This window comes from Hippocampus bargibanti, linkage group LG11 (genome assembly GCF_051943395.1).
Source record: "Hippocampus bargibanti isolate YZ-2025 linkage group LG11, ASM5194339v1, whole genome shotgun sequence".
Lineage (NCBI taxonomy): Eukaryota > Metazoa > Chordata > Actinopteri > Syngnathiformes > Syngnathidae > Hippocampus > Hippocampus bargibanti.
This window is the reverse complement of record NC_142744.1, coordinates 18,899,770-18,926,328: the sequence shown is the minus strand read 5'-3', so window position 1 is coordinate 18,926,328 and position 26,559 is coordinate 18,899,770. Positions and strand designations below refer to the sequence as shown.

Here is a 26,559-nt window from a genome sequence, read left to right as displayed (position 1 = left end):
CTGACTACTTGATATCTAATTTAAAACAGATTATTTTCTTACAGAGAGTGTATATTAGGTGTTCAATGACCTGACATGTTTCGGCGTATACTTCCACCTTTGTCGGGGTGTCCAAACACTCTGGACACTCTGACAAAGGCGGAAGTATACGCTGAATCATGTCAGGTCATTGAAGACCTAATATACACTCTCTGTAAGAAAAGAATCAGTTTTAAATTAGAGTCTAAGGTTTCTTACGCTGCATTAAATGTTTATGTAGTCCTAAAACTAAATATTCTGTGGGTCTTGGAATTCAAGTGACAATGACAAAAACCCTGTCACGAGAGCAGACACATTTTTGCATATCTGGCAGTGAATGAGTTAATGAACCATGTGACAGCTGGCTCATTCCGACATCAGAGAGCTACTTATAAAACCAATGCATCATGCCTTGTCTAAATTCACTGTTACTTTTGCTGCGTTTGAAGGAGCAAAAAAGTGCCAAGTTTTCACTTGGAAAGAGTTTGTGTTTTTTTGGGGGGGAACTTTTCAGATACAAAGGCACCAGGCCGCCTCTTTCCTCTTGCCACTTCTGCACTGAATAATGGCCCACAGTTATTTATCGAATGCTTTCTGCTCTAAATTGCTCGCGCCAGTCGTCCCGATGAAAAATTATTGATGTTGATTCCTCTCCCTACCGCTGTCACTCGTCCCCGCGTGTCGCCAGGGGAAGGAAGGACCTTCATTGTCTTTGAAAATAAATAAATAAAAAATCTGATCCCCGGAGCGGCATCTCCATTATTTTCCACTGTCAAACAATAAATCTTATTTGCGGCATAAGTAATCTTCAGAGAGGTTGCAAGATATCACATGGTTAGCGCGAAGCTCTCGTGTCTCCTATGTTGTTGCTTTATCATGAATGATGAATTATCGCTCGCTTAATGGGATTCCTTTTCTTTTTCCATGCCATAAATCCTCACCTGACGTCTTTTTCTCTTTGCGGCTCGTCGTCATTTTGATGATTTTTAATTGTGTCCCCGTCGATGACGAACGGCAGCTGTGTGGTTGCCATGCTCCCGCTAAACATTCGTGACACCTCATCTAAACGACTCAGCAACTACTCCCGTATCAACCGGCCGTCTGATTGAATGTCTCCTGCAACACTAGTTTTACCCCCAACTGCTCTCTTCTTTTTTTACATACATTTTGTCGATTTAACGCGTATGCGTTCATCCACGAGACGGCTTCAGTTTATGGCAAACGCCAGTCATAGCCAGAAAGACTGACAGATTACTCGTCCACATCAGAATGATTGCAGGCATGGTAATGGGATGCCTGTTTTTCCATTTGCATGAAGGCGCTTTGCGTTACCTACAGCGGAACTGACCGAACTCACAAAATTGCATCATGTACTGTTCATCAAGGTGCACTTACAATGCAAGAGATTTGGTTAATTTCTCACCAACATGAATCATATGAGACATGCAAAGAATGTTAAGTGAATTTGGCCAGAAAAGTTCACCACCGTGAATTAAAAGGATATAAAACTACAATAAAATAAAAATGACGGCGCCTTCAAGTGATGGAAAGGCAACAAGATCTTGGCCGGGTGATTCCGAATGAATTAATCTTGCATCTTGGGAGCTGACGCAAGTTAACGGTTATTCTTATTATTATTATTTTATTTTTTTTAGGGCGCATACCTTACTCTTATAATCATTATTGATTCGTGCATTGCTCTGGAAAGAATCATAATTTTTGTAATTATATAGAAAAGAAGTTGATACTTTTGTGCTGACTATAACTTATTTTTGAATAAGTATTGTTATATACAATACTATACAATAAAATGCATCTTGATTTATATGGCACTTTAACAACTGCTGAATCAGAATCAGAATCAGAATCTTCTTTATTGCCAAGTATGTAGAACACACAAGGAATTTGTTTCCGGTAGAACACTGAACAATCTGAAGAATCTGTAACAAAGCGCTTAACGTGGACAGCTATAATATACAGGAAATAAAGCACTCACGAAGATATTAAGAATGAAGGTCTTTGGCTCAGCAGCTTAAGCACATTATCAATTAACAGTATTCAAAGGTTGTGATTTAGCCTACATGGGAAGAAACTTCTTTGCAAACCAAACCCGTTATGGCCTTCAATAATAATCAAGTTTCAATACAAATGAATCACTTTAAATCACACTTGTTTAGATGTCACTACGTTCTGCCTGTACATAGGTGTTATATAAATATAATAGCGAGTTTTCATTCATCTCAAATGTGTTGGGAGGATTTTAGAGGTTTTGCACCAAATTCATTCTATATATATATATATTGACCTGGCCTTATGCACTGGGATCAGAAGAGCTTCGTAAAGGTCCCGCCTTTCCGAAGCTCTTCCCACAAAGTTGACCATTGATCTTAGTTTTACTCAATGGTGCTTTCTACTATCTTTGTGACTGCTTTATTTCCTGTATATGATAGTTGTCCATGTTAAGTGCTTTGTTTCAGTTTCAGCTGTTGTTAAAGCGCTATATAATTCAATATGTATATTATTGACCAAATGAAGTGTCAGTTTGCTACCCTGCTGGTCATTCATCAATCAATGCATTATTTGTTTTATTTGTGGATGTTTCGTGCATTGACTGCATTGGACAAATATTGGAAGGGAGTTGTTCTTTTCATTAGCACCCGGCAGTCATCGTGTTTTGCACGTCGCCTCTAATTGCTTGGCAAGTTTGTGATAGAAAATGGCACACACGCACATGAACAAACACATAGACACACACAGACAACTGTTCTCCTTTTTTGGGGAGGGGAGATTGTCCCGAAGCACGGGCCAACACGCTCAGCTATCCCTCACTGGCACGGGCCCCTCGCCGTCACCCTCTGTGGGCCGCATGACGCCTCAGGCCACAGCCAGGTAATGACTCTGATGAGAGCCCTCCACTTTGTTTCTGAAATAATTTGCCACTCCTGCCGCCTGCAGGGGCTGCGCAGTGATAAAAATGAATCACAGCGGTAACCTCTCCAAACTTGTACACCCCCCCCCAACTCCACCAATTCCTCCAAGCCTGCAACAACGATTTAACCCCTTCTCCACTGACACATCTTCTGAACATTAGTCTCTTTAAAGACCACGTTTCAAGAACCAGAACTCACAGAAAACCTTTTGAATAGCCTCAAGCAAAAGTGTCATCAATTAGGATGATTGAATGACTCTCTCTCTCATGGCTCCCTGTCAAAATCAGAGCCACAGGTCTGTTATTAGGCCTCTGCGCGAGATAATTATGCCCTCATGCTATCAGATCGACTGGCTCACATAACTTGTGTGTGGACCTTTAAAAACGTCAAATCACATCTCACTTGTCTTGTGGGCTGTTTTTGGAGTTGAATGAAATGCTTATGATCAGCATTCGTAAAGTTTAACATTTCGAGGAGGTGGGTGAAGGGGGGGTTAATTATAGCACCACATGGTCATTGCTCAAGATAATCTTTAAGAGACATCTATGATTGGGCCTTGCTGACTTTCTTGCAAAAGGGTTTGCTCAAATTCCATCCATTCGTGTGTACCCAGCTTTAGCCACCCGATAGCAACACACTCACAAACCTATTGCTGTTTGTGTTGGAGTATCCAAAGTAGTAGGGCAACTAAGTTTTAATTTAACTCATTCACTGCAATTGCAAAATTGCAAATTTCCCAATTGTTGGACTTTTAAAGGCTTTCTGATTCTGATTCTGGCTAACAATGTGCAAAAATGTGTCCACTCCGGTGCCAGGGTTTTTGTCATTTTCACACAAATTGCAGGACCCATATAATATTGACTTCTAGGACTACATAAACATTCAATACAGCGTGGGGAAACCTCAAACTCTCTTCATTCACCAGAAAAAAAAGAGTTAATTTTTAGGGTATATGGGTCTGGATTTATCTAAGCTTGATATAGGGGCGGCTGTACAACATACAATACAATACATACTGCATAGATTGATTTATATATATATAGTGCTTTAACAACAGCTAACGCTCTAACAAAGTGCTAACATGGACAAAAGGCAAATGCTTCCCCCACGTGGAATGGGAAAAACATTGCCAGAGGTCCAACCAGCGCTTTATCGGCACCTACCCACACAAAAAAACAAAACCTGATTCAAATAGGAATTCAGGAATGGCGCTCCACGTCACAGTTTTCGATTCCCAAATAAAAATTGAGTTAAAAGAAAAATGAGTTAAAAAAAGATATTGATATAGTAGTTGCACCCTGAGTAAAAATAGAGCTCGTTAGCTTTACAGGAACATTGTCCCTGCTTCGGATTGGTTGACTTATGGTGATTTTGAAATGATCGATGAAGGCCTTTGACCTTCTTCTTTCTGTATTGTCCTCCTTCTTCAATGTACGGATATGCTGTGTTGGTTTAGAAAGCTCAACTCACGTAGTGACAGTAGCTGATGTGATGTGGGTCTTGACAAAAGGAGGATTTTGTCACGTCGTCGTCCCCTATCATCTTTGTGCGCAAGTCAAGGGTTGAGCAGGGGTTAACAGCATGAGCTTTTAAGGGTGTTAAGCCTTGCCGGCACAAAAACACAGACACTCCATCATGGTGAAATGTGACAAGCTCATGAATGTCACAATATCTTCAACTCGTCCATCTGCACGTCCGCAGAACCGAGATAATCACGCCGTCCGGTTCTGCTCAAAAAGACACAACAACCAGATGTACATACGGTTTCTGTACATCTGCTCGCTGTGGAAGCTGGAAAAGTGGCAACCGCTCCACCCGTTCACTGCAAGATGGCGGTCTTGTGAAACATTGACTTTTTCCATTGTGTTTTTGCCAAGTTGCTGGCAAAGAGAACAAAAAAAAAATCTGTCAAAGCAATCCCTCAAGTGTAGGCAAATAAGACCGCTGCGTATTTCTCCAGCTATTTTTCAAAATAAGATTTTGACAATACAAGGACTCTTTCGGGATGCAGTAAAGATGCACTTTGAAAAGCAAGTGAGCACAAACGCAACATCGCCGCCATCAGAATCAGATTAGAAAGCCTTTAATCAGCCCACAATTGGGAAATTTGCAGTCCACAGCAGCAATTTGAAAGGGGGTGCGGTTGGGGGTGAAAAGATAAAAACAAGATATTCTAAGCATAATAAAAAATATCAGAAGGCTGAGGTGTATTCTGTAACTATGCAAGAATGTTTCATAAAAAAACTGTACATAGTGCAAGTATAAAAGAAAAAGCATATTGATATATGTAGCTGTATTGCATCAACATAAGGTGGCTGTGCTATTTACAGTACAAGAGTCCAGTTTGTTTGCACATGTGATTATTAAGAAGCCTGACAGCAGCTTTGATTACAATGCACTCAGAATCAACATCTGACACTAGTTTTCAAGCGTTAACACGGAAACACAAGGAAATGGACAACGAAAAAAAAAAACTGGATATTTTCATTGACTGATACACATAGTTTGCTCTCTTGAATGCGTGACCTCATACTGAATTTGAAATTTGTCAAAGACAAACAGACTATGTATGAATTGCTGCCTGATCGTATTATGTTTATTAGTACCCATTTGTGCAGTGCGATGCCTTATCAGAATCATCTTTATCGCCAAGTATGTAGAACACACAAGGAATTTAATGTAATTTAAAACAGATTCGTATCTTACAGACAGTGTATTGTCGGTGTTCAAATACCTGACATTTCGTTTTAACATGACATTTTTTTTGACATGTCGTTTTAAATTAGATATCAAGTAGACATGATGAACTTAATACAACTATATCACAAGGAATTTATTTCCCATAGAACACGCTGTACTAGTATCATTATCAAAAAAATTGCAAAGAGGCACTATACAGTTCTAATGGCTTGGGGGAAGAAGCTGTTTAAATGTCTGCTGGATTTGGTGCGCGTGGATCGGTAGCGCCTGCCTGAGGGGAGTAGCTGGAAAAGGTGGTGGGCAGAGTGCGGAGGGTCCAGTAAGATTTTCCGCGCCCTTGTTTGGATTCTTGCATATAATTCATATTAGATTTGTGAGTTCATCGGAGGCCATTTATGTGTAACTTTGAAACCTTTCATGCCAGGCCCTTAAACTGTACTTTATTTAGTGGTGGGGAATTTTTGTACTAGGGTACATTCAGACACAACAGACACCACCACAGACACAATATATCACACAAACATGCCACATATTTATTTGAAACAAGACAGGGTGACGTTAATGTTGACATTAAATTTCAAATATGATTGGCTGTACAAACGGGCTCATAGTTAACATAGTTTACAGCTGGCCACAAGGTTCAAGTCCACAAGTCCAAATGAGATGAACAGCAAACCTGAGGACATAAAAATCAGATTTTCCTAATCATAAAATTAGAGAAATTTCAATTGCTCAATCCTCTTACTCAATGGCACAGGATACGTTGCTTTATTAACCGTGTGTGAGCAGATTTATATATCAATAGAAGGACCCCTTTTTGCAGTGTCTGCCATGTGGTGCCCTAAATTTCCAAAATTGATTGCTTTCATAATCTGCTGGTTGATTTGTGTTTATTTTTTGTATTTGTTGATTCTTTTGTTGTTGTTATTGTTGTTGTCGTTTTTTTTTTTTTTTTTTGGCATTTTTTTACCTTGGCATACAAACTATTTTTCGCGATACACACGGAGCGCCACAATGAGTGATTGTGTCGTTCGCGAACGAGCCCGTTCTCCTAACAAGGAAATGGCAACCAACTTTTTTTTTGTCCTCTATTCCCCGCCCCCAGTCTTCGGGTAAAGCCACATGATTGATCAAGAACGCAGCAGTTAGGTGGGGGAGTTAAACATTAAAGAGACAGCGATGAAAAGGTTTCTTCAGCCGTCATCTGTACTTCTTTGAAGGTGTCGGACGTTTCGTTTCTTATCCAAGAAACTTCATCAGCAAACTATAGTCTTACTGGTAGTTTAGGCCCTATATATATATATATATATATATATATATATATATATATATATATATATATATATATATATATATATATATATATATACAGTAAAGTCTCGTTATATCGATATCGGATATATCGATAGTCCCCGGTTATATCGATACTATTTCTATGCACGCACGGAGAAAATTACATGCAAACAGGGTCGGATATATCGATAGTCCCGGTTATATCGATATTTTTTCGGACTCCCTTGAATATCGATATAACGAGACTTTACTGTATATATATATATATATATATATATATATATATATATATATCCCTACTGTTCAGACATGGTGGTACTAATCCTTTTTTTAACCTCATTGTCGTCAAATGAGTGGTTGCTAGCTTTTAGGTGCATATGTACTGTACCCACTAGTATTATCCCTCATTTAGCGAAAGAACATCGATGGTTTGAAAGGGCAGTAAAAGAAGCGATTTTCATAAAACAACTAAATCCTTCATTAAACCGCTTTGGTGGGGTGAGGTTCAATTTGGATCGTTCATACAATAGCCTGCTTAGGCAACATAGGATTAGTCATACTGATGAAGTGATATCGGTTGAAGTGGAGCAATCAGGCCGGTCGTTAGTCAGAACGACAGGAACTATCAGTGGGGCTGCAGGGAGTAGTACTCTGCTCCCTCCAACCTGAGAACAGAGACCTATCATAGCAGAGTCCGGCACCGCCATGTCTGGACAGTAGGGATATATGTATAGGGCCTAAACTACCAGTCAGACTTTAGTTTGCTGACAAAGTTTCTTGGATAAGACGCGAAACGTCCCAACACCTTCAAAGAAATACAGATGACGGCTGAAGAAACCCTTTCATCGATGGACCACTACTGTACGAGCTGACTAAGAGCTTACACAGACGTATTAAAGAGACAGGCAGACGACAGAGAGAAAGAGTGAGAAAATGGATAGAAAACAGTTAAATTTGGACTTGTTTCAACTTTGATAGTTCAAAGGCAGAGTGTAGAATGCAAGGTTAAAATATCCCATCAATCAGGCTCCACAAATAACCCGCACAAGCCATCTGTACACTTGATGCAAAAAGCTATCAACCCAGCTAAACAGAACACAATTGATAAGGACCTAGGTAAAATTATCGCAGAGAAGCACCTACAAGGGATCATTTCTCAAGATGGTGAAAGAAGAAGGCTACGTTCCTCATCAAGTGTTTAATGTTGATGAAACCGGCCACTCCATGCCATCAACGACCATCACAAAGGTAAATAAAACGACTTTATTATACTGTACAGTTTATTTCTTTAATTGTAGTAGCACATTTATTACGCATAAAATAAGGTATATTTTGTGTAGTTTTAAGTTCATAAGCCAAGGTATCACTGTACTACAGGCCTGGTTTAAGACGCGTCTACCGATTCTGAAGGCCGTAATCTAAGTAGACATGACAGCACTTAGAGGCTAAAATTTGACTGGACAAAGGAAGAAAAAAAGCATTAGTATACAAATTATTGCAGATAAATGTTTTTGAAGGAAGAGAATCGACTCTGCAGAATAAATTAATACAAGTTCCTAAGATGTTAGTGCTTTTGGTCGTATTTTGCCCGATGGCCGATTTTATTCTTCACAAAGGAATGCTAACTGGGCGGTTGGTACCCCAACACCAATGATGTTATCACATTTACAAACAAATGAAAAATAAAATAAAACAATCACCAAACTGAAGCGAACATCCCTGCTAGGTGGAAAAGGGGGCGGCATATCCCAGGCCTTATTTAGCATTTTTGGCTGCTGCATTTACTGGATTGCTGGCCCTTAGCAACCTTTGATAGTTTGGGGCCCAGCTTTCATGGCCTTTCCTTTCTTTGCTTCCTGTCACTTCCCTCTTGGCCCCCAACTCTCTGTCTCTTGTCCTTTTGGCGCTGTCCCTCTTTTTCTGACGTCACTACCCACTCCATGCCCTCAGTTGGCCTGCATGGGAATGGAACCATGACTAGTTGCTCGGCTGTGAGCTCTGTTCAGGCTGGTTGGTCTCGCTCAAAACTGGACGGTTTCTCCTCTTCAATGTGTCTTTTTGATGTGCATGCAGTGAATCTGGACGTGTGGACGCGAGGAGGAGGAGCCAAGGGGGGAAGCTTTGATTGTTGTCGGTGGGACGGACATCCTCCTCTTGTGATGGCCCGATGCGGGGTCTCCGTTTCCCTAGTTTCCCTTCCTATAAATCCCCGATTGTCCTTTTGGGCTTGACTAATTGTCCTGGTTTGTTGCTCTTTATTTGAATGCAGTCGTGTTCTTGACTCCGTGGGCCTGCGATGAGGAGAATCATTCCGCCATTTTTAATTAAGTCAGGGTCAGGAGCCATTGCTCAACAGAGAGCTCTAATAGAATTATCAAAAAGGCATTTCTACTGATAGGGCCGCCTTTATGTAGGTACCTCAAACAAAAGGGGAAACCATCACTTCACTGGAAGGCAAAGGGTCCCGGGAAGGTATTACTGTATGGATGTTTACCCGCGGACTTTGGTGGGGTTAAACAGCAATTACCAGGAAGGCTTGTGTCAACACTGATCATTCCTAAGCTGGATGCAACACTGGCATTTTTAGTGGGAACTCGGCGCTCCTTCCTGTCCTCTGAGCAACGGCCAAACGGGGAGCAAGTATGCACTGAAGGCTGGAGAAGTCTGCGTATAAAAGTAACCACCACAAGTCCAATTTCCTAAGTCTCCTCCCATACTGAGAAAATGCACTCCCTTGAAGTCCCCACCCAGCCTTTTCTTCAATTCCCACCCTCTGCCATCCTGCCACTTTGACATGCTAAATCTGCAGATTTTTATTTTTTTGCCTCCTGCGGTGAGGAAGTGTCCTTTTCAAAGCGCTCTGTTTCCCCTCCTGACTAAAGCCAACTGCTGTTTGGATTGCTCTTCGATTCCAAACAAAAGACAGAAGCAGGGATTACCATCTCACTTCCTTTCACATCCAAGCTTTCAAGTAGATTTTTTTTCAGGCTTCTGCAGTAAGCTTGGTTTATATGGTTAAAGCTTGTCAGGCCTGACAGTGGACACGTTTTATACAATTGTGTTTTTCTCAAGTAAGTCTATTTGCGCAAAAACTGTCTAACACCTATTTGTCATGTCATCTGTATGAGGAAGTCCACTGAATGACTGCTCTGACTTTTTACCACAATGGAGACTGCTGTGATTGCCTCAATGTCTTGTTAAAAACATAACAAATAAAATATATAGCTAAACCACCAATGAAAACACATTTTATAATGCCATGTTTTTAACAAGGATCTTCACTTGTTCCCCAATTGTTAAACTCATACCACATAAAACTAGTAAGGCACGATAGAGGACTTTCTCAGAAAAGCAACAGTTTGGAGAAAGCAAGTATTTATCATTGGGTTCCTGTCTGACGAAAAAACACGTCCACTCCATTTTAACAGTTGGGAGTTTTGTCTGTCCTTTCAAAAGTGTGTTGCTGAGAAAAAAGAGTGAGTTTTGTCAGGTCCTGTTAAATGTGTTACTGAACAAGTAATAAAAACATTTTCGGGAATGTCCTGTTTTCACCTCCTAGAACACCCCCTCAAGGTAGCTTTTTCCTGTTTAAAGGACAACCGACGCCCCGGACAAGTTGTGTCCATAATTTGTAAAATCTCTTCAAATGACTTCTCCTGAGCGCATTTTACAAAGATTCCACCGCATATAGCTATATTTTAAGTTTTAAGACTCACGCTGAATATTCAGGAAGTCTTGTTTTTGAGTTGATAACAATTCCTGACGTCACGTCACGGAAGGAACGCCCCTGACAGAGAAAGCGACACAAAATGCATTTTGCTGTACTTTGTTTGGTCTGAAAACTTTGTGTTGATCCGTGTTGATGGCGAAATTAGAAGGAAAACATAAATAACGTGATGTTGAATCGTTGTGTGTTGCACCAAGACAACTATTTGATATTCACTGACACAAATTCCCAGGAGACAAATCAGACCATTTCCAACGGGGCTTTGGCGCCATCTTCTGCATTTTCTGGGTGCTACATTTCTGTCCAGATGCCTCACAATGACAGGGAATAAATTCTGTAATTGATTGCAAACATTTATGCTTTCCTCTTCAGAACTATTTGAATCATATTCATAACTAGATGAGTAACAAGAAAGCGTCTTCTCTGAATCTGAAGCCATTGTTTTGATTCTCGAGCAAGGCAAGATGTCGTGGCGTGACATCACGAACAAGGAGGCGGGACCTTCTGAAACTCGTACTAAGTTCATCCTGTCTACTTGATATCTAATTTGAAGCAGATTCTATACTTACAGAACACCGAACCGAATACTGAATATCGAAACATGTCAGGTATTTGAACACCTATAATACACTGTCTGTAAGTAAAGAATCTGGTTCAAATTAAATTACCTTCTGAAACTGGCCACTCACTTCTGGGTTTGATTTGAAGTAGTTTTTGGACACCTTAAGTCATTTTATTGGTGTTTTGCATTTGACAAAAAATATCATCCTGCGTGTTTTGGGTATTTTAGATGCTATAAAACGTTTTTCTGATGTCCGTTAGGAAACAAAAAAGTGGTGTCGGTTGTCCTTTAAAGCCACATGTCTTGCCCCAACATCTCCCTTCAGTTTACTTGATAACGATCCTTCTGGCTCCTTTCTGTTCAATCTTGATGTCCTTTTTGTTTCACATCTTTATGTTAACTTTCTGCTTCATTTAACTTCTGCCAATTGGCCAGGCCCGACACATTCAGCTTCTCATTCAGACCGTGGAGCCTGCTGATTTACATTTCGAGCCCCATCCAGAGTTGTAAATCATACTGCCTTTTTCAACTTCATTTGCTGGCAAAAGAATGACGTTCTCACTCACCGGAAATAAGAGAGGAGGGTGGCACGGACCCTTCCTGCTTTAAGGCCGATTGATTTGCTAACAGCCATGTCCCCCTTACATAGTGACTGATGAGGGATTGATGGTCTAACACCATAAAACTCGGCAATTGCCTGCCATTAGGGTGCTATTGTTGGCCGCACAATACCGCCATCCTTAAGAAAAAGGCTCCTTATGGTTTGGTCAGGACAACGGCATTTTGGTGCTCATTTTCCCCCAAAATGAACTATATGCTTATCAATTTTTTTTCAGATGTTTGTTTTAATTTTGTGATCTGTCAATCTCCGCTTGGTTTTTCACACCACAGTCAAGTCTCGACAGCTTCATCCAACTTCATCAGAACCATGTTAGTAACAAACACCCAATCATGATACAGTATCTTGAAACCTTCAACCACTTCTTAATGTTGTGAGGTTTTTAGTCTATTGATATGTTACGTTGGGAATGCTAGTCCCTCTTTTTCACCTTATCCCAGGTCAGGTAATGCCCTATTAAGTGAGTACATCTGTGTAAGCTCTCAGTCGTACAGGAGTGGTCCATCGATGAAAAGGTTTCTTCAGCCGTCATCTGTACTTCTTTGAAGTTGTCGGACGTTTCGCTTCTTATCCAAGATGCTTCTTCAGCGAACTAAAGTCTGGTAGTATAGGCCCTATATATATCCCTACTGAAAAAAACGGAGCAGAGGACTAATCCCTGCAGCCCCACTGATAGCTTCTATTGTCCTGACTGACGACTGGCCTGATTGCCCAATTGGCCCTGGTATCACCTCATGAGCATGACTAATCCTATGTTGCCTAAACAGTCTATTGTACGAATGATCTAAATTGAACCTCACCCCACCATTACGGTTAAGGGAAGGATTTTGCTGTTTTATGAAAATAGCTTCTTTTACTCCCCTTTCAAACCATATATTTTATTTTGCTAAGATTTTAACCTCATTTCCGTCAAATGAATGATTGCTAGCTTTTAGGTGCATATGTACTGCCGATTGAGGCATATTAAGTGACTAAGGACCACCAGACCGAAGAGGCTTTATGACAACTTGTTTCTAACATGTGTGAAAGCACCTTACCTTTAAAACATGCACTCTCTGACATTTTTCGTGGTAAATGGATCCAAAGATATTGAATGACAACCAATGCTATGTCAAGCTTGGTCAGGCAAAATTTTGGAAAATAAAAGTTAGCCCATTTTTTCAGAGCATTTTCATGAGCACTATTTGTCCTGTTGACATTGAAAGAAAAGTTTTGTTGTGTTGACTATATATATACCAGTACCTTTCTTCCCCTCTAAAAATTGTCCATTCAATACATTGTCATGGTTTTCAGACTAAAAGGCGCAATTATTTTTTTTATGTTCTGAGAAATCAGCAGTGTGCCTGATAATCCGGTGCACCTGATGCAATAATTGAACAGATTGTATATGGTATATGGCACTCAAAATACAGTCAATGTTTTTAGTATGACAATATTTTCTAAATCAAATTTTGAACATGTTCAAAATTTCTTCCTGAGAAGAAAAAGTGCTGATGACGATTAAAACTCTTTGTAATCGTTTGATGTCTTGGAAAGCTTTCATGAACCCTGAAAAATAAAATAAAATTGCTCCATTCACAAACACTAGCAAGGCCTTGCTGCTCAGTGAGATATCACTTTATGTTAAAAATGACTTTGATCGTTATTTTGAACAAAAATCCATCTTTGGCCATGTCAATCAAAGAGGAGCGTTATTAAATTCAAATCGGCAGAGCAACAGTGGCTTTCATTAGCAACCCGGCTAAATGTCCCAAAGTGTGAAAGGAAATCGGAGACAGCGAATGTCAACTCCCAAGAGAATCTTGTCACTCCAAAGCGTTACCTTCTGTCACTCATCCATACATCCAAACAACGGGCACCTCTCCGTACTGCCTTATCAGACGCCCGGCGAGGTCACAGGGTCAGTAGCACACTGGGCATGCTCAGTCATTCACTTATTGATATCGATTTTTTATTTTATTTTATCTGTGCCGGGTTTGTATACGCAGCCCGAGACCGAGTGTGGGGGCGCTTGAGATGGAGAGCAAAAGATGGCGATAGACGACGAAGCCTTCTCTGCCGTTCTATTCTCTCACTCCAGGATGATTTTGAAGAAGCACTTCTACCCTTAGCCCCCCACCCCCACTCTTTCCGTCGCTCTGCGCCCATTCAGCGCAAATCGATCGGACTGGAGAACCGGGTCTCCCCCGGGGTGCCGCTGAGACACATCGCTTCTATTGTGCAAGGGCGTCCACCAGTTCAGACTGACAGAAGACAGCCCTGATGGAAAAAAAATGAAATCTGGCATTGTCCGTTGCAGACGCGAGTGGTGAAGACGTGTAACCTTTAGAAAGATGCTCCCCACTTGCTTCGTGTCGCTCTCCAGCGTAATCACCAAAAGTGGAGTCAGGCCGTTTGATGGTTTGATTTCCTACTGAGATGTTTTCAAATTCTTCGTTCTTCTGCTATCGCTATACGTATTTACAAGTGACACGATTCCATTTTAGGGAGCTCAAGTGGCAGTATTAGTCCGTGTGTCATAACGATGAAAAAGAACAAAAAAATGGATGGAAATGAAATTCTAAACGTTATTCATCGATCATATTAAAAGCTACCACAGCTGCATACAAAGTACTGTATATAATGTAAAAATCACAAACGTAAAAACGCAGAAGCTTAAAACAATATGTTGACTCAGTCACTACCATTGATGAATTTTTTCGGGAATTGAAAATATGACGTAGAGCGCCATTGCCGAATTTGTTCGGGTTTTGTTGTTTCTTGTTTGGTTGCCAATAAAACGCTTGAAATAATAAACTCAGTTAATTTTATGGCAGGACGTGCATTTTTTAGGCTGATTTCAGGATAAAATACCAATACATCACCAGCCATTTATTCGTTCATTCATTCATTCATTCATTCATTCATTCATTCATTCATTCATCTTCTTGACCGCTTTATCCTCACAAGGGTCGCAGGGGGTGCTGGACTTATCTCAGCTGTCTTTGGGCAGTAGGCAGGGGACACCCTGAACCAGTTGCCAGCCAATCGCAAGGCACACAGGGACAAACAACCATTCGCTCTCGCACTCATAGCGAGGGACAATTTGGAGTGTTCAATCATTCTGTCATGCAATTTTTTGGAATGGGGGAGGAAACCGAAGGACCTGGAGAAAACCCACGCTGTCACGTCCATTCGAGGAGTGGTGCCATAACTCGAGGGACGACGGCAAGTAGTAAGGGTCGGATCTGAAATACAGTCAGTGACAGACATTGATTCAATAAGAGTCTTTACTGAGACACATAAGGCAAAACAGGAAATCAGGCAATGGAGGAGAACAGCAAAACAGACCTGCTGGGTGACGGGGAACTTCAGAGAATACACCGGCACTGACCGAACGGTATGGGTGGCTTTTATAGCCAGAAGGCACAATTAACGGAATGACGAACAGATGAGTGAGTCCGCAGAGTAGGGAGGGGGCCCCAGGCACAGAGGAGGATGTGACACACGCGGGCCTAGGAAGAACATGCAAATCACACAGGGAGGCCAGAGAGGGATTTCAACTCACGACTCACACTGTACTAACCAGTCGACTACCAGGTAATGGAAAAACAATCAAATCATTTTGGTCAATTAAATTATTAACACAATGCAGATATGAATTGCAGGCAGGATCTGGGCCTCTCCTGAAATACTTTGTTTTCTTTTGTCATTAACTTGAACACAGAGAGGATTTTTTTTTCTACTTGGTGACACTGCTCGCCATTCTACGCTTTCAGGGAGGACAAGGAGCGCTGGATCCGAGCCAAGTACGAGCAGAAAATGTTCCTGGTGGGGCTGCCCCAGTCGGATGTGCCCCTTGGCCAGCAGCTGCTGCGGGCAGTGGTGGAGGATGACCTGAGGCTGGTGGCGGTGCTGCTGGCCCACGGCACCAAAGAGGAGGTCAACGAGACGTACGGAGACGGCGATGGCCGCACGGCGCTGCACCTCTCGTGCGCCATGGCCAATGTGGTCATCACGCAACTCCTCATCTGGGTGAGTGGCAAACTGTCGCGCAACGGATAAGAATTAGCCAAATTGTGATTATTCTGGCAACTTGACAAATGTATTTGCGAAAAGGGATCACATGAAAAGGAAGGAAATGTGCTTTAGTTATTAATCCCATAGCATTAAGACGTTCATCCAGTGAAACTGAATTATACTGAAATACTTAAACCAACATGAGCAATCAATTTAAAAAAAAATCCCTGTTCGTCTGACCTCATAATGTTTTTTTTTCTTTTCCTTTTTCTGAAATCAAACTATATGTTTGTATCATCCTGACTACCAGGAAAAAACATTTTCCAATCACTTTATATATGTTTTTTAGATTTCATCATCTTTGTGGGGCATTTTTAGATAATTTTCATGTTTTAGTGTCCTCTACAGCAGAGGTCCCCAACCCCCGGGCCGCGGACCGGTACCGGTCCGTGGGTCATTTGGTACCGGGCCGCGCAGAAAGAATAAATAATTTACATAAAATGAAAAATGAAAAATTGCCAGATTACATCCGTCTATGACTTGCTCTTGACGCACGTCAAAACGCTTGTCTAGGTCACGTGATACATATCGCTAGAATTAGCCCACCGTAAGCTAGCAAAATGAGTAAAAAACAAACGTCTTTGGAAAGTTTCTTTATTCGCCGGTCCGTGAAAATATTGTCTGACATTAAACCGGTCCGTGGCGCAAAAAAGGTTGGCTTCTATCCCCTCTCCCCGAAAATGACATTTTGTTCAAGATGAGACAAGAGAACCTTTATTTGTCTCACAATGCCGAAATACCCAATTGACAGAAGCAAAAATTATGAAAAAAAGTAAAAAAACAAAAAGTGTGTACCTAAATATGAACGATAAAATTTAAATCCAGTCATCAATCTAATCAATGCTTCCTCTAATTGCACACAATCAACGTTGATTTTGATTCCCTTGTCACAGTACGGCGTGGACGTGAAGAGTCGTGACGCTCGCGGCCAGACGCCGCTTTCGTACGCCCGACGAGCCGGCAGTCAGGAGTGTGCCGACATCTTGCTCCAGCACGGCTGTCCTAACGACGCCGCCGCCGGCACCACCACAGCGCCATCCAACATCAGCAACCGAAACGCCAACCCCAACATCAACAACAACGCCCAGTGTGAGCTCAACCGCAGCATCAGCATCATATAGAGACATCACCACACTGCCTACTCTCAACGTCGTCTCACGAGACGCTGCGTATCCACAATGGAGACATGTCAGGATGGAACAGACGCTTTGTAAAGTTGGTTTTTAACCTTTTTATTGTTGGCCTGAGATGATTATGCTTTAAGGGTTTTTTTTAATCCACCACAGAGAATTACTGACACCCCCCATAAAAGTGTTCGCCTCGTGCGAGGATGGGGAAGATTTGCAGTCGTTCAAAAATGTCCACCAAGGTCCACTTTCAATTTATGATGGGCTAACAAATGTAACCATTGACTTCCTCTGAAGTGTTGTTTGTTCCCAGAATTGCATGTTAGGTCTCGTGAAGCTTACATGTAACATGACTCTTGTGTAATTTCCTGGTAAATACTCCTCTTAGTACCGAACTGTCCAATGAAAAGCACGTTTTGCCACATTAATTTTTGAGCAGAAAATCCAAGCTTGTTTTTCACAGTTTCTTTCAAGCAATTGTGTCATCTCAATATGTTCTTTCCCAAAAAACGTCTTTAAAGGGAACATTTTAGATTTTAAATTGAGTACTGAAGAAAAGGAAAAAAGGAAAAGTAATGTTATGATCTTCAATTTTTATTTTATTTAGTATGAAATTGAGATTAAAACTTCACCTTGAAATTAAAGGGGGGGAAACCTTCCCATGAAAAAAAAAAATATATATATATATATATTTTTATTTTTTTTTTTTTTTTCAAAAATCCAGTTTGACATCCTAATTCCAGTTTGTAACTTTTTGTTTATTGGTTTCATATTCCTACCCAAAATGGTCTTTTTATTTTTTTATTAAGATAAAAATATGTATGTTCACAAATGTAAATGACAAAATTATTCCTTAAATTGAAGTCGTTTTTTTTTGTTCTTTCGTTTTTGCCGGAACATAAGCTTCCGAAAAACTGTGTGGTAATGAAATTCCAATTCACTATTGCATATAATGAGCTATTATTTACTCTAAGGTTGCATGAATCGAATAATTATGTTGCCCAGACCTTCGTACATGTTTGACCATTGTATTTAATTCAAGTTTATGACATGAATAAAAAGCTTTTCTTCCAGACCATATAAATAATTGCTCAGCGAAACCAGCATTGTTGGATCTGTTCTTCATGGAATGCTGACAAAGCAATTTAGAGGCCAAATGATGGTGACATAAAGGAGATGATTGTCTCTTCAATCACATTTCATTCACATCAATTCAAAGCGTAACAATTGCACCATTACGGTGTCTTTGTGAGAACAAGCTCTCGTTTCTCTCGACCGTCGCTTGACAGAAGATTTCAAATCATCCGTCCCAATCCGTCTTTTTACTGTTCTGGCTGCAAAATACGCAAGCGTTCCTGGAATTGAGACAGAATCACTCACGCTGGCTCCTGTCAAAAAATCTTTGTTGTTGTCATTCTCTGCGTACTTCAAGATGTTTTCTGTTTAACCGCCCGTCGGCCTAAAAAATGATGTGTTCAAGGGAGCAATGAAACTTTTTAACCGATCAGTTCATATGCGATGATCGGGTTCACACTGTGACCAGAGTTGCATTTTACTTGCCTTCATAAAGCTTTCAAAGTGATGATAGTTTTTTTTTTCATGGCACTCATGTTTTTTACAGAGTTTTAAACTTGGACTACAGACTCATTTGCAGTATTCTCAATGTTTGGTGTTTCTTGGTTCTGGGTCATTCGGGGGAAACAATGTCGTCACTGAGAATATGATATTTGAGTAGAACATTTAGGTTTTTTTATAGGTGGGCGCACCTTGTCTGTTGCATCATATCAGGAAAATTGCAAAAAAAAGCAGCTTTAGTTTCTGCTTAATTTATTTGATGAAATAATTTTTGGGGGATAACGGAATGTGTCATTGTCCGACGAAAAACATGCATCTACAAACTTTTCTTTGTGGGAAAAAAACAATTTCGGGACCGTAATTGAGTTTTCATCTACTATGAGTTTTCTTCACGTTCTACTGGCTTGTTTTGTTTTTTATTTTCCTAGTTTATTTTTGATTTTTATGAATGAATTCAGAAACTGAACTGAAATTATATTTGGAAACTTTTTTTTGCTTTACACAAAAAAACCTTGAAATTTCCCTTCTTCAGTTTTGACAAAAAATAAATCATGACAGACTTTTTATTGTTTTTTAGCCTATTTCGTTTCTCCTGAGAGAATTTCAGAACTGAACTTGAAATATTAAACTTCAATATTTTTTTGTCAAATGGAGATGCATGCTATTCTTTACAATTATTGTGTCTCTGTCCAAAAAAGGAATCGGTTCTTGGCATTGCAGAGTCCCAATGTCAAGAAACAGGTTTGCACTCATACTAAACAGAACAATTGTGATTGTTTTTGTCAAACATGCCGAACAAGAGAATTGTCAAGTGTATTTCTCTCGCTCAATTTTATTCTGAGCTCTGAAGCTGACCAGCCACTGATTGCATTGTCGATGTCCTGCAACCATGTACTGTAATCCTGGCCTTACTGACTTGATTGAGCCACCTTCAATTGTGAGAAGTAGTGTAGATTCCAATTTAGTAGTAAAGTAGAAAAGCCCTTCGCACAACATGAAGTGTTGCACATATTAGCTGCAAATAATCTTTGAGAAACGACGATAAGCGCTTTTGGATCAAAAAGCCTCTTGAACCACAAGCCATATTTTATGTCCATATGTTGAGATAGTTCTTGTTGTTTCTTTGTTGTATTTTTTTTATGATTATAATGGTACTCTCATTTGGTCATAGCATGACCATCTTTGGTACTTGTGTATAAATGATGTACATTTGACATATTTATAATGCAGTATGTAAATATTTTGTTTGTTTTTTGTTGAATTATCATGTATTTCTTTTTGACATTGAGAAGGCGCAGCGAAGAAGCTAAAGAGTAACTTGTTTATGTGCTTGGCCATGAATAAACATTCATTAAAAACATGTAGCCTTCTTGTGGTGAAACACACACACACAATATCTGTTATGGGTTACAGTACAGTATTCTCATCCCAGCTGTATATAAATTGACCATTTAGTGCACTGTGGTTACTATAGTGGACAGCTTGTCAGGTTAGCGCATGGGAGTCAAACTCATTTTTTTCACATGGACCACATAATAGCGAGCATTTCCGCTCTACGTTCAACACCATCGTCATTCCAGAACTTCTCACCATCAAACCTCTCCAGTTCGGTGTGTCCCCAACAATCTGCCAGTGGCTCTCCAGCTTCCTCCAACAGGTGACGCTGGGAGGAACAACATCATCAACACTCATAATTAGCTGCGCTACCCATTCTTGAGGACTGGCCCAGCACAATAACCAAAACAAGGGCACGGAAAATCCAACTGGACCGCTCGCAACTTGCCTACTACCTTTTCCAGCTACTCCCATGTTTAACACAGGAGGTGCTACGACAGGTGTACACGCCAGTCATCGAATCAATCCTGTATTCCTCCACCGGTTTGGTTCAGGGTGGCCACAAAAAAAAGTATGAAATCCGACTTCGCGGACAGTAAGGACGACGGAAAAAATCATTGGAACCCCCCTACCCACTCTCGAGGACTTGCACATGGCAAGAACCAAGACAAAGGCACAGAAAATCCTACTGGACCCTACGCATCATGCCCATCACCTTTTCCAGCTACTCCCCTCAGATCCATGCGCATCAAATCCAGCAGACACTTAAGCAGCTTCGTCCCTCGAGCATTAACTCCCTAATCAGTAACTTAAATCTACATGTACAGTGTACTGGCTCTGCAATTTTGCACAACCATGTGGAATAGCATTCCTGCTATAATCATGGTAGTTCGAGCTCTGTACTCACTTGAACCACTGCCACTGATCTATATAATGTCTATGATCAATAATAATAGGCTGTCGTGGACATTTGCATAATTGCACACTTGTACTACACAGCGACTGATCACTTTAAAATGGTTCACTGATTTTCTGCACAGACTGTACAACTATTATTATAGTTTATTTACCACTGATCACTTTAGCTCTGTTTGATACTTCGCACAATGTCTCATAGTTGTTCCTATGAGGTAACACTTATAGGAAGGAACGCCATACCATACTTATTAGTCATGTGCTTGTTTATGTGATGATAAAAGCGTGTTCTATAGGACAGACCTTGTATTTTCTACATACTTGGCCAATAAAGATCATTCTGATTCTGATTCTGATGAAGATGCGGCATTAACTCTTATGACAGACAGACAGACAGACAGACAGACAGACAGACAGACAGACAGACAGACAGACAGACACATACTGTAGAGGTCACTCTTAGCCAATGGGATGCCAGGATGACGCACGGTGATAGACAATGGCAGAGCACGCTCAGCCTCTAAGTGCTGTCATGTCTACTTAGATTACGACCTTCAGAATCGGTAGACACGTCTTAAACCAGGCCTGTAGTACAGTGATACCTTGGCTTATGAACTTAATTGGTTCCCAGACAGAGTGTGTAAGGCGAAAAGTGTGTATTCCAAAAATTAATTTCCCATAGGAAACCATTAAAATGAGAATAATCCTTTGCCAGGTCCCCATAGAACATAATTTTCTACTTTCCAATTTTCTACGCCTTAAAACTACACAAAATTTACTTTATTTTATGTTTATGTGCTATGGTATTATAATTAAAGAAATAAAATGTACTATACAATAAAGTCATTTTATTTACCTTTGTGATGTCGTTAATGGCTTGATGGAATGGAGTGTCCGGTTTCCTCAGCATTAAACACTTGATGAGGAACATAGGCTTCTTTCACCATCTTGAGGAATGATCCCTTGGAGGTGCTTTCTCTGATAAATTATATCGAGATTTTCATCAATTGTGATCTGTTTAGCTGGGTTGATAGCTTTTTCCATCAAGTGTACAGATGGCTTGTGCGGGTTGTTTGTGGAGCCTGATTGATGGGATATTTAACCTTCTGTAAAATACTGTTTTCTATCCATGTTCTCACCATTTTACTTGTTTTTTCCCCTTTTCTTTTTTTGTTTCAAGCTCTGTCCTCTCCCTTTCGTGTGTGTGTGTGTGTGTGTGTTTTCTCACTCTCTCTGTCTGCCTGTCTCTTTCATGTTTAACCCCCTACCCCCCCCCCCCCCCCTCCACTGCTGGGTTCTTGACCAATCACCAAAGACTGGGGCGAGGAATAGAGGGCAAAAACAGCGGCCACCATTTTCTTGTTCGGAGAACGGGCTTGTTCGCGAACGAAACATCACTCATTGTCGCAGCTCCGTGTGTATCCCGAAAAATAATTTGTATGTCAAGGTAAAATTTTAATAAATGTGACGTTCGGAAACCGAAAAGTTCGTAAGCCATGGGGTTCGTAAACCGTGGTTTCACTGTACTAGCCAATCGAATCGGGAAAAAAAATGTTTCGACACCGCCTGCGTGAAATGCTTTGGGCCTTGGCTAACTTGAAGTTTTACTTCATTCTTTCATTTCCCCTGCTGTATCATATCAGCGGAACAGAGCCTCGGCTGTCGACGTTATCAAGACGAGGTCACCGTGAGCATCCCACAGGAAGCCGAGGTACATATCAACTTCCTGCTTTATTTGCAGCCTCCAGCCGTGTTTGAAAAGGGGATTAAGATAAAGAGACAGGCTTAGTGTCAGGCCGCACAGCACCGTGAGCACAGGAAAAGGTCGCCACGTGTCGGGCCCCCCCGCTAATCCGCTTCTTATTTGCCGCAAAGCTCGTCTCGCCATATCTTTATTCCCTTCCTCTCTCTTGTGTCAGCCCGCTTTTGTTTTGCGCCTCATCACCTGCTTTGCGCTTCCTCCCTCGGCACCGTTGTGACACAGGGCCACAAAAGAGCCGTGTCATGCTCCAAAGGGTCTTGAGAGGGAATTACACGGACCGGCACTTTGGCAGTGTTTCACACACTCAGGATTTGCAAATGTTGCAGCTTTCGGTTTTATCTCGTTAGGGTCTAAAAAAATCGGTCTCAAATGTCATCAAGGAAATGGTTTCAGAATTTGCACGTGTCAAATTTTGCACTGAAATATGAAAATGTCAGCAAGGAGCATGTTGTAAAAATGTTCATATTTTATTCAGAAAGGTAATGGCAATCAATCATTTTATTTCTTGATCTTATTATTTCAAATCATTGGGAGTCACATTGCCAAAAATATATTGAAATAAACAATGTCAAATTACACTTCTTCTTTTCCTTTTGGATTTTCCCTTCAGGGGTCGCCACAACGAATCAGTGTCCTCCATCTAATCCAGTTTTGTGCATCCTCTTCTCTCACACCAGCTACCTTTATGTCCTCTTTGACAACATCCATAAAGCTCCTCTTTGGTCTTCCTCTCGGTCTCCTGCCTGGCAGTTCAAGGCTCAGCATCCTTCCCCCGATATAGTCACTCTCTCCTCTGGACATGTCCAAACCATCTCAGTCTGGCCTCTCTGACTTTCTCTCCAAAGCCTCCAATGTGAGTTCTCCCTTTGAGATACTCATTTTTGATCCGATCCAACAAGGTCACTTCCAAAGAAAACCTCAACATCTTCAGCTCTGCAACCTCCAGCTCTGCTTCCTGTCTTTTCTTCAGTGGCACTGTCTCCAGTCCAAACATCATGGCTGGTCTCACCACCGTTTTATACACTTTTTTATTACACTGATCAACAAAATAGTACTAACTTTTTAAATCAGAAATATAAGTAAACTTTACCAAATTATTGTTTTTTTTGGGGGGGACGGAATATGAGTCCACCCTTGAACATCAAGTTATCATTATCATTTAATAACAATAATGTAAAATCTGAAAAATACTAAATAGATTTTGCAATACTGATGGATAATTGGTAGTAATGTTCTTGACAACATGTAAAAAATCTGGAAATGGAAATTTGTACAAATTGTTCCAGAAGTCAATGTCTATTGTTTGACACCCAATGCTGATCCAATTACTCTATTTGTAAAAAAAAAAAAAATAATCGGACAATAAATGTGATAAATATATAAACATAGACGAGTGGTCGCACGCCGACTTCACAGCGCAGACGTAGTGAGTTCAAATTTCGCTCCGACCTCCGTGAGTGGATTTTGCATGTTCTACCCAGGCCCGTGTGGGTTTTCTCCGGGTCATCCGGTTTCCTCCCACATTCCAAAAACATCCATGGCAGGCTGATTAAACATTTCCAATTGTCCTTCGGTGAGACTGTGAGAGCTAATGGCAGTTTGTCTCGGTGGGCCCTACAATTGGCTGGTAGCCCATTCAAGTTTTCCCCGCCTAGTGCCCAAAGATAGCTGGGATCGTCCACAGCACCCCTCGTAACCCTAATGAGGATAAATCGGTCTGGAAAATGGATGAATGAATATACTACATAGTTGTGATCACAAATTTACATCATGCCAAAGTATGTAAACTGACTGAAAAATTACTCGATTTGACACAAATCTTAATTGGCTGGATATGATGCAGATGTGATATTTGTCTCATAATTTGATGAGCGATTACTGACATCAATGATAGGATGCGCAATATACCGTATATATAAACATGGAAATTGGGAGCTGGTTAAACACACACACATACACACACACACACACACACACACACACACACACACACAATATTTTCATGTATTGAATGTTTGTCTGCATTTGGACAAGAAATTTTTGGATTTCAAGGATGCGCTGACATATTCCAAGACAATTTGGTTCCAACCCGAAGGAGGTTTTTAAACTATGTCCTATATATGTTGTGCTGTGTTATTGTATCAAAAAAAACTAAGTTAGACCATTTTTTTTTCAATTATGGATTGTTTTATCCCCGGCGATGATTTCAATAGAAGTAATCAGATTGGCTTTCGGGAGTGGTCCACTGCTCCCCCAACCTTAGAGCAGGGATCTATCAGGGCAGGAGTCCGGCACTACCTATCAGAGCAGAGGTCTGGCACGGCAACATCTGTCCGTTACGGATATAGAGCCAGGGTTAGCATCACAACTTTTGTTCGGGGACTAAGCTCTTCGGATGAGGAGCAAAATATTAGACATCTTCATAGAAGTACGGATGACGGCTGTCGAAACCTTTTCCTCGATGGACCACTCCTGTATAGCTGAGAGCCTACACAGTAGCATTACCATAGTTTCAAAGTTTCAAGCTATTTTTAGACAGAAAAGCCCATTTAAAAAAAATGATTACAAGGCAAACAAATTGTAATTACAGGGCTGCAACAAAAAGCAGCGTTTGTTTGGTTGGCTGGCCCGCCTGTTTGTTTTGCGATTTGCTGATGGATGCTAAGGAGTGAGGAGGGCTCTCCGCCGCCCACGTCCTCTCAGACAAATTACCTCCACAAATATGGAGGTGGCTCTGAGGCTGACAGATGAATGAGTGACGAAAGCATATTTGCAAAACATTCTTTCCATCTTGCCTCCTTTTCATTCCCTTTAGAACACGGACGTGCGTGCTAGCATCAATGTTGTGTCAAGGAGGCACTGAGCAGAGCTTTGGCTAATGAGCTGTCTTCATTTGCATATGTTACATTACATAGGCATTTGCTTCCTGTTACATCCTTTTAACCTCTTTAATTCGTAATTATGTTCCCCCTTCTTTGACGCCCCAAACCTCAATATCCATTCATCAATTTCAGCTTCATATTGTCTGATCGCTACATCCCCTTCGAACTCCTTAATCCACACATCTCACCTTCCTCCTCTTCTTCTTCCTCTCTGAGCTTTGTTGGACATAAACGCTTGGTTCTCATTGCCCCGGCGGCATTTCTGTTCCCCCTCCCCCCACGCCCGTTGGCTTTTGCCAGCATTTCTCTGTTAATTTGCCTGAGAATGCATTAGCTGTAATGAAGGCTGAGGGGCGAGGGAATCCTCCAGGGTTCCATTAATCATCGCCTCCCCCCTCCCCAACCTCAGACAGGCAACCTTGATTACAAGTGGCAAGAAATTCATTAGAGCCGAGCCTCTGACAACTTTTATCTCCGCCGCTGGATCTGACTCATTAGGCAGCCAAATTAAAGCCATGATGGCCCTGATGAAACTCATCGCTTGTTTATCTTGTGCGATTTGATACATCTGCCCATACATCACCGTACGGACGCCACGCACCCACCAACGCGCTCGCCACCCCAACGGTATCCTTTCCGCCTCTCTCCAGGTGGAAATTTTTGTCCATCTTTGAAAAGTTCGACAATCTGGAGGTCGAGCAAAATGGTGAAGAACTGGCATCAAAAGTCAAATGAAGCCAACACAGTGTGCGACTTCATCCTGGGGAGCATCTGAAGAATTAAATCATCACCTTGCTTTTGCATTTAAACCAGTGATGTCATCGAGGAGCCATATAGTAGTTCTAACCCGATAACAGGAAATCGTATGGGGTTTCTCATGATTGTAATTTGATAAATACAATTGAATATCAAATGACTTATGTTAATTGATATTAAATTATTCTATATCGGGGTGGCCACAAACACATTCCTTGTCCCTGTCTCGGGTATGTTTAAAGAGTGCGTTGTACTTGACTCATTCACTGGTATTCATGAATTTATCTGGGAATTAAGGA

At 41.0% G+C, this 26,559-nt stretch overlaps 1 protein-coding gene across 1 annotated transcript in view; it reads left to right on the top strand.

Annotated features, from left to right (window-relative positions):
• The window catches only part of agap3 (ArfGAP with GTPase domain, ankyrin repeat and PH domain 3), a 116,179-nt gene extending 98,468 nt beyond the window's left edge, over positions 1–17,711 (top strand). Inside the window, exons 17-18 of the mRNA XM_089008929.1 lie at positions 15,608–15,863; positions 16,802–17,711. Coding sequence (XP_088865055.1) covers positions 15,608–15,863; positions 16,802–17,029 — 484 coding nt within the window. The 3' untranslated portion in view covers positions 17,030–17,711. The remainder of the gene's footprint in view (positions 1–15,607; positions 15,864–16,801) is intronic.
• Positions 17,712–26,559: the final 8,848 nt, after the last annotated feature.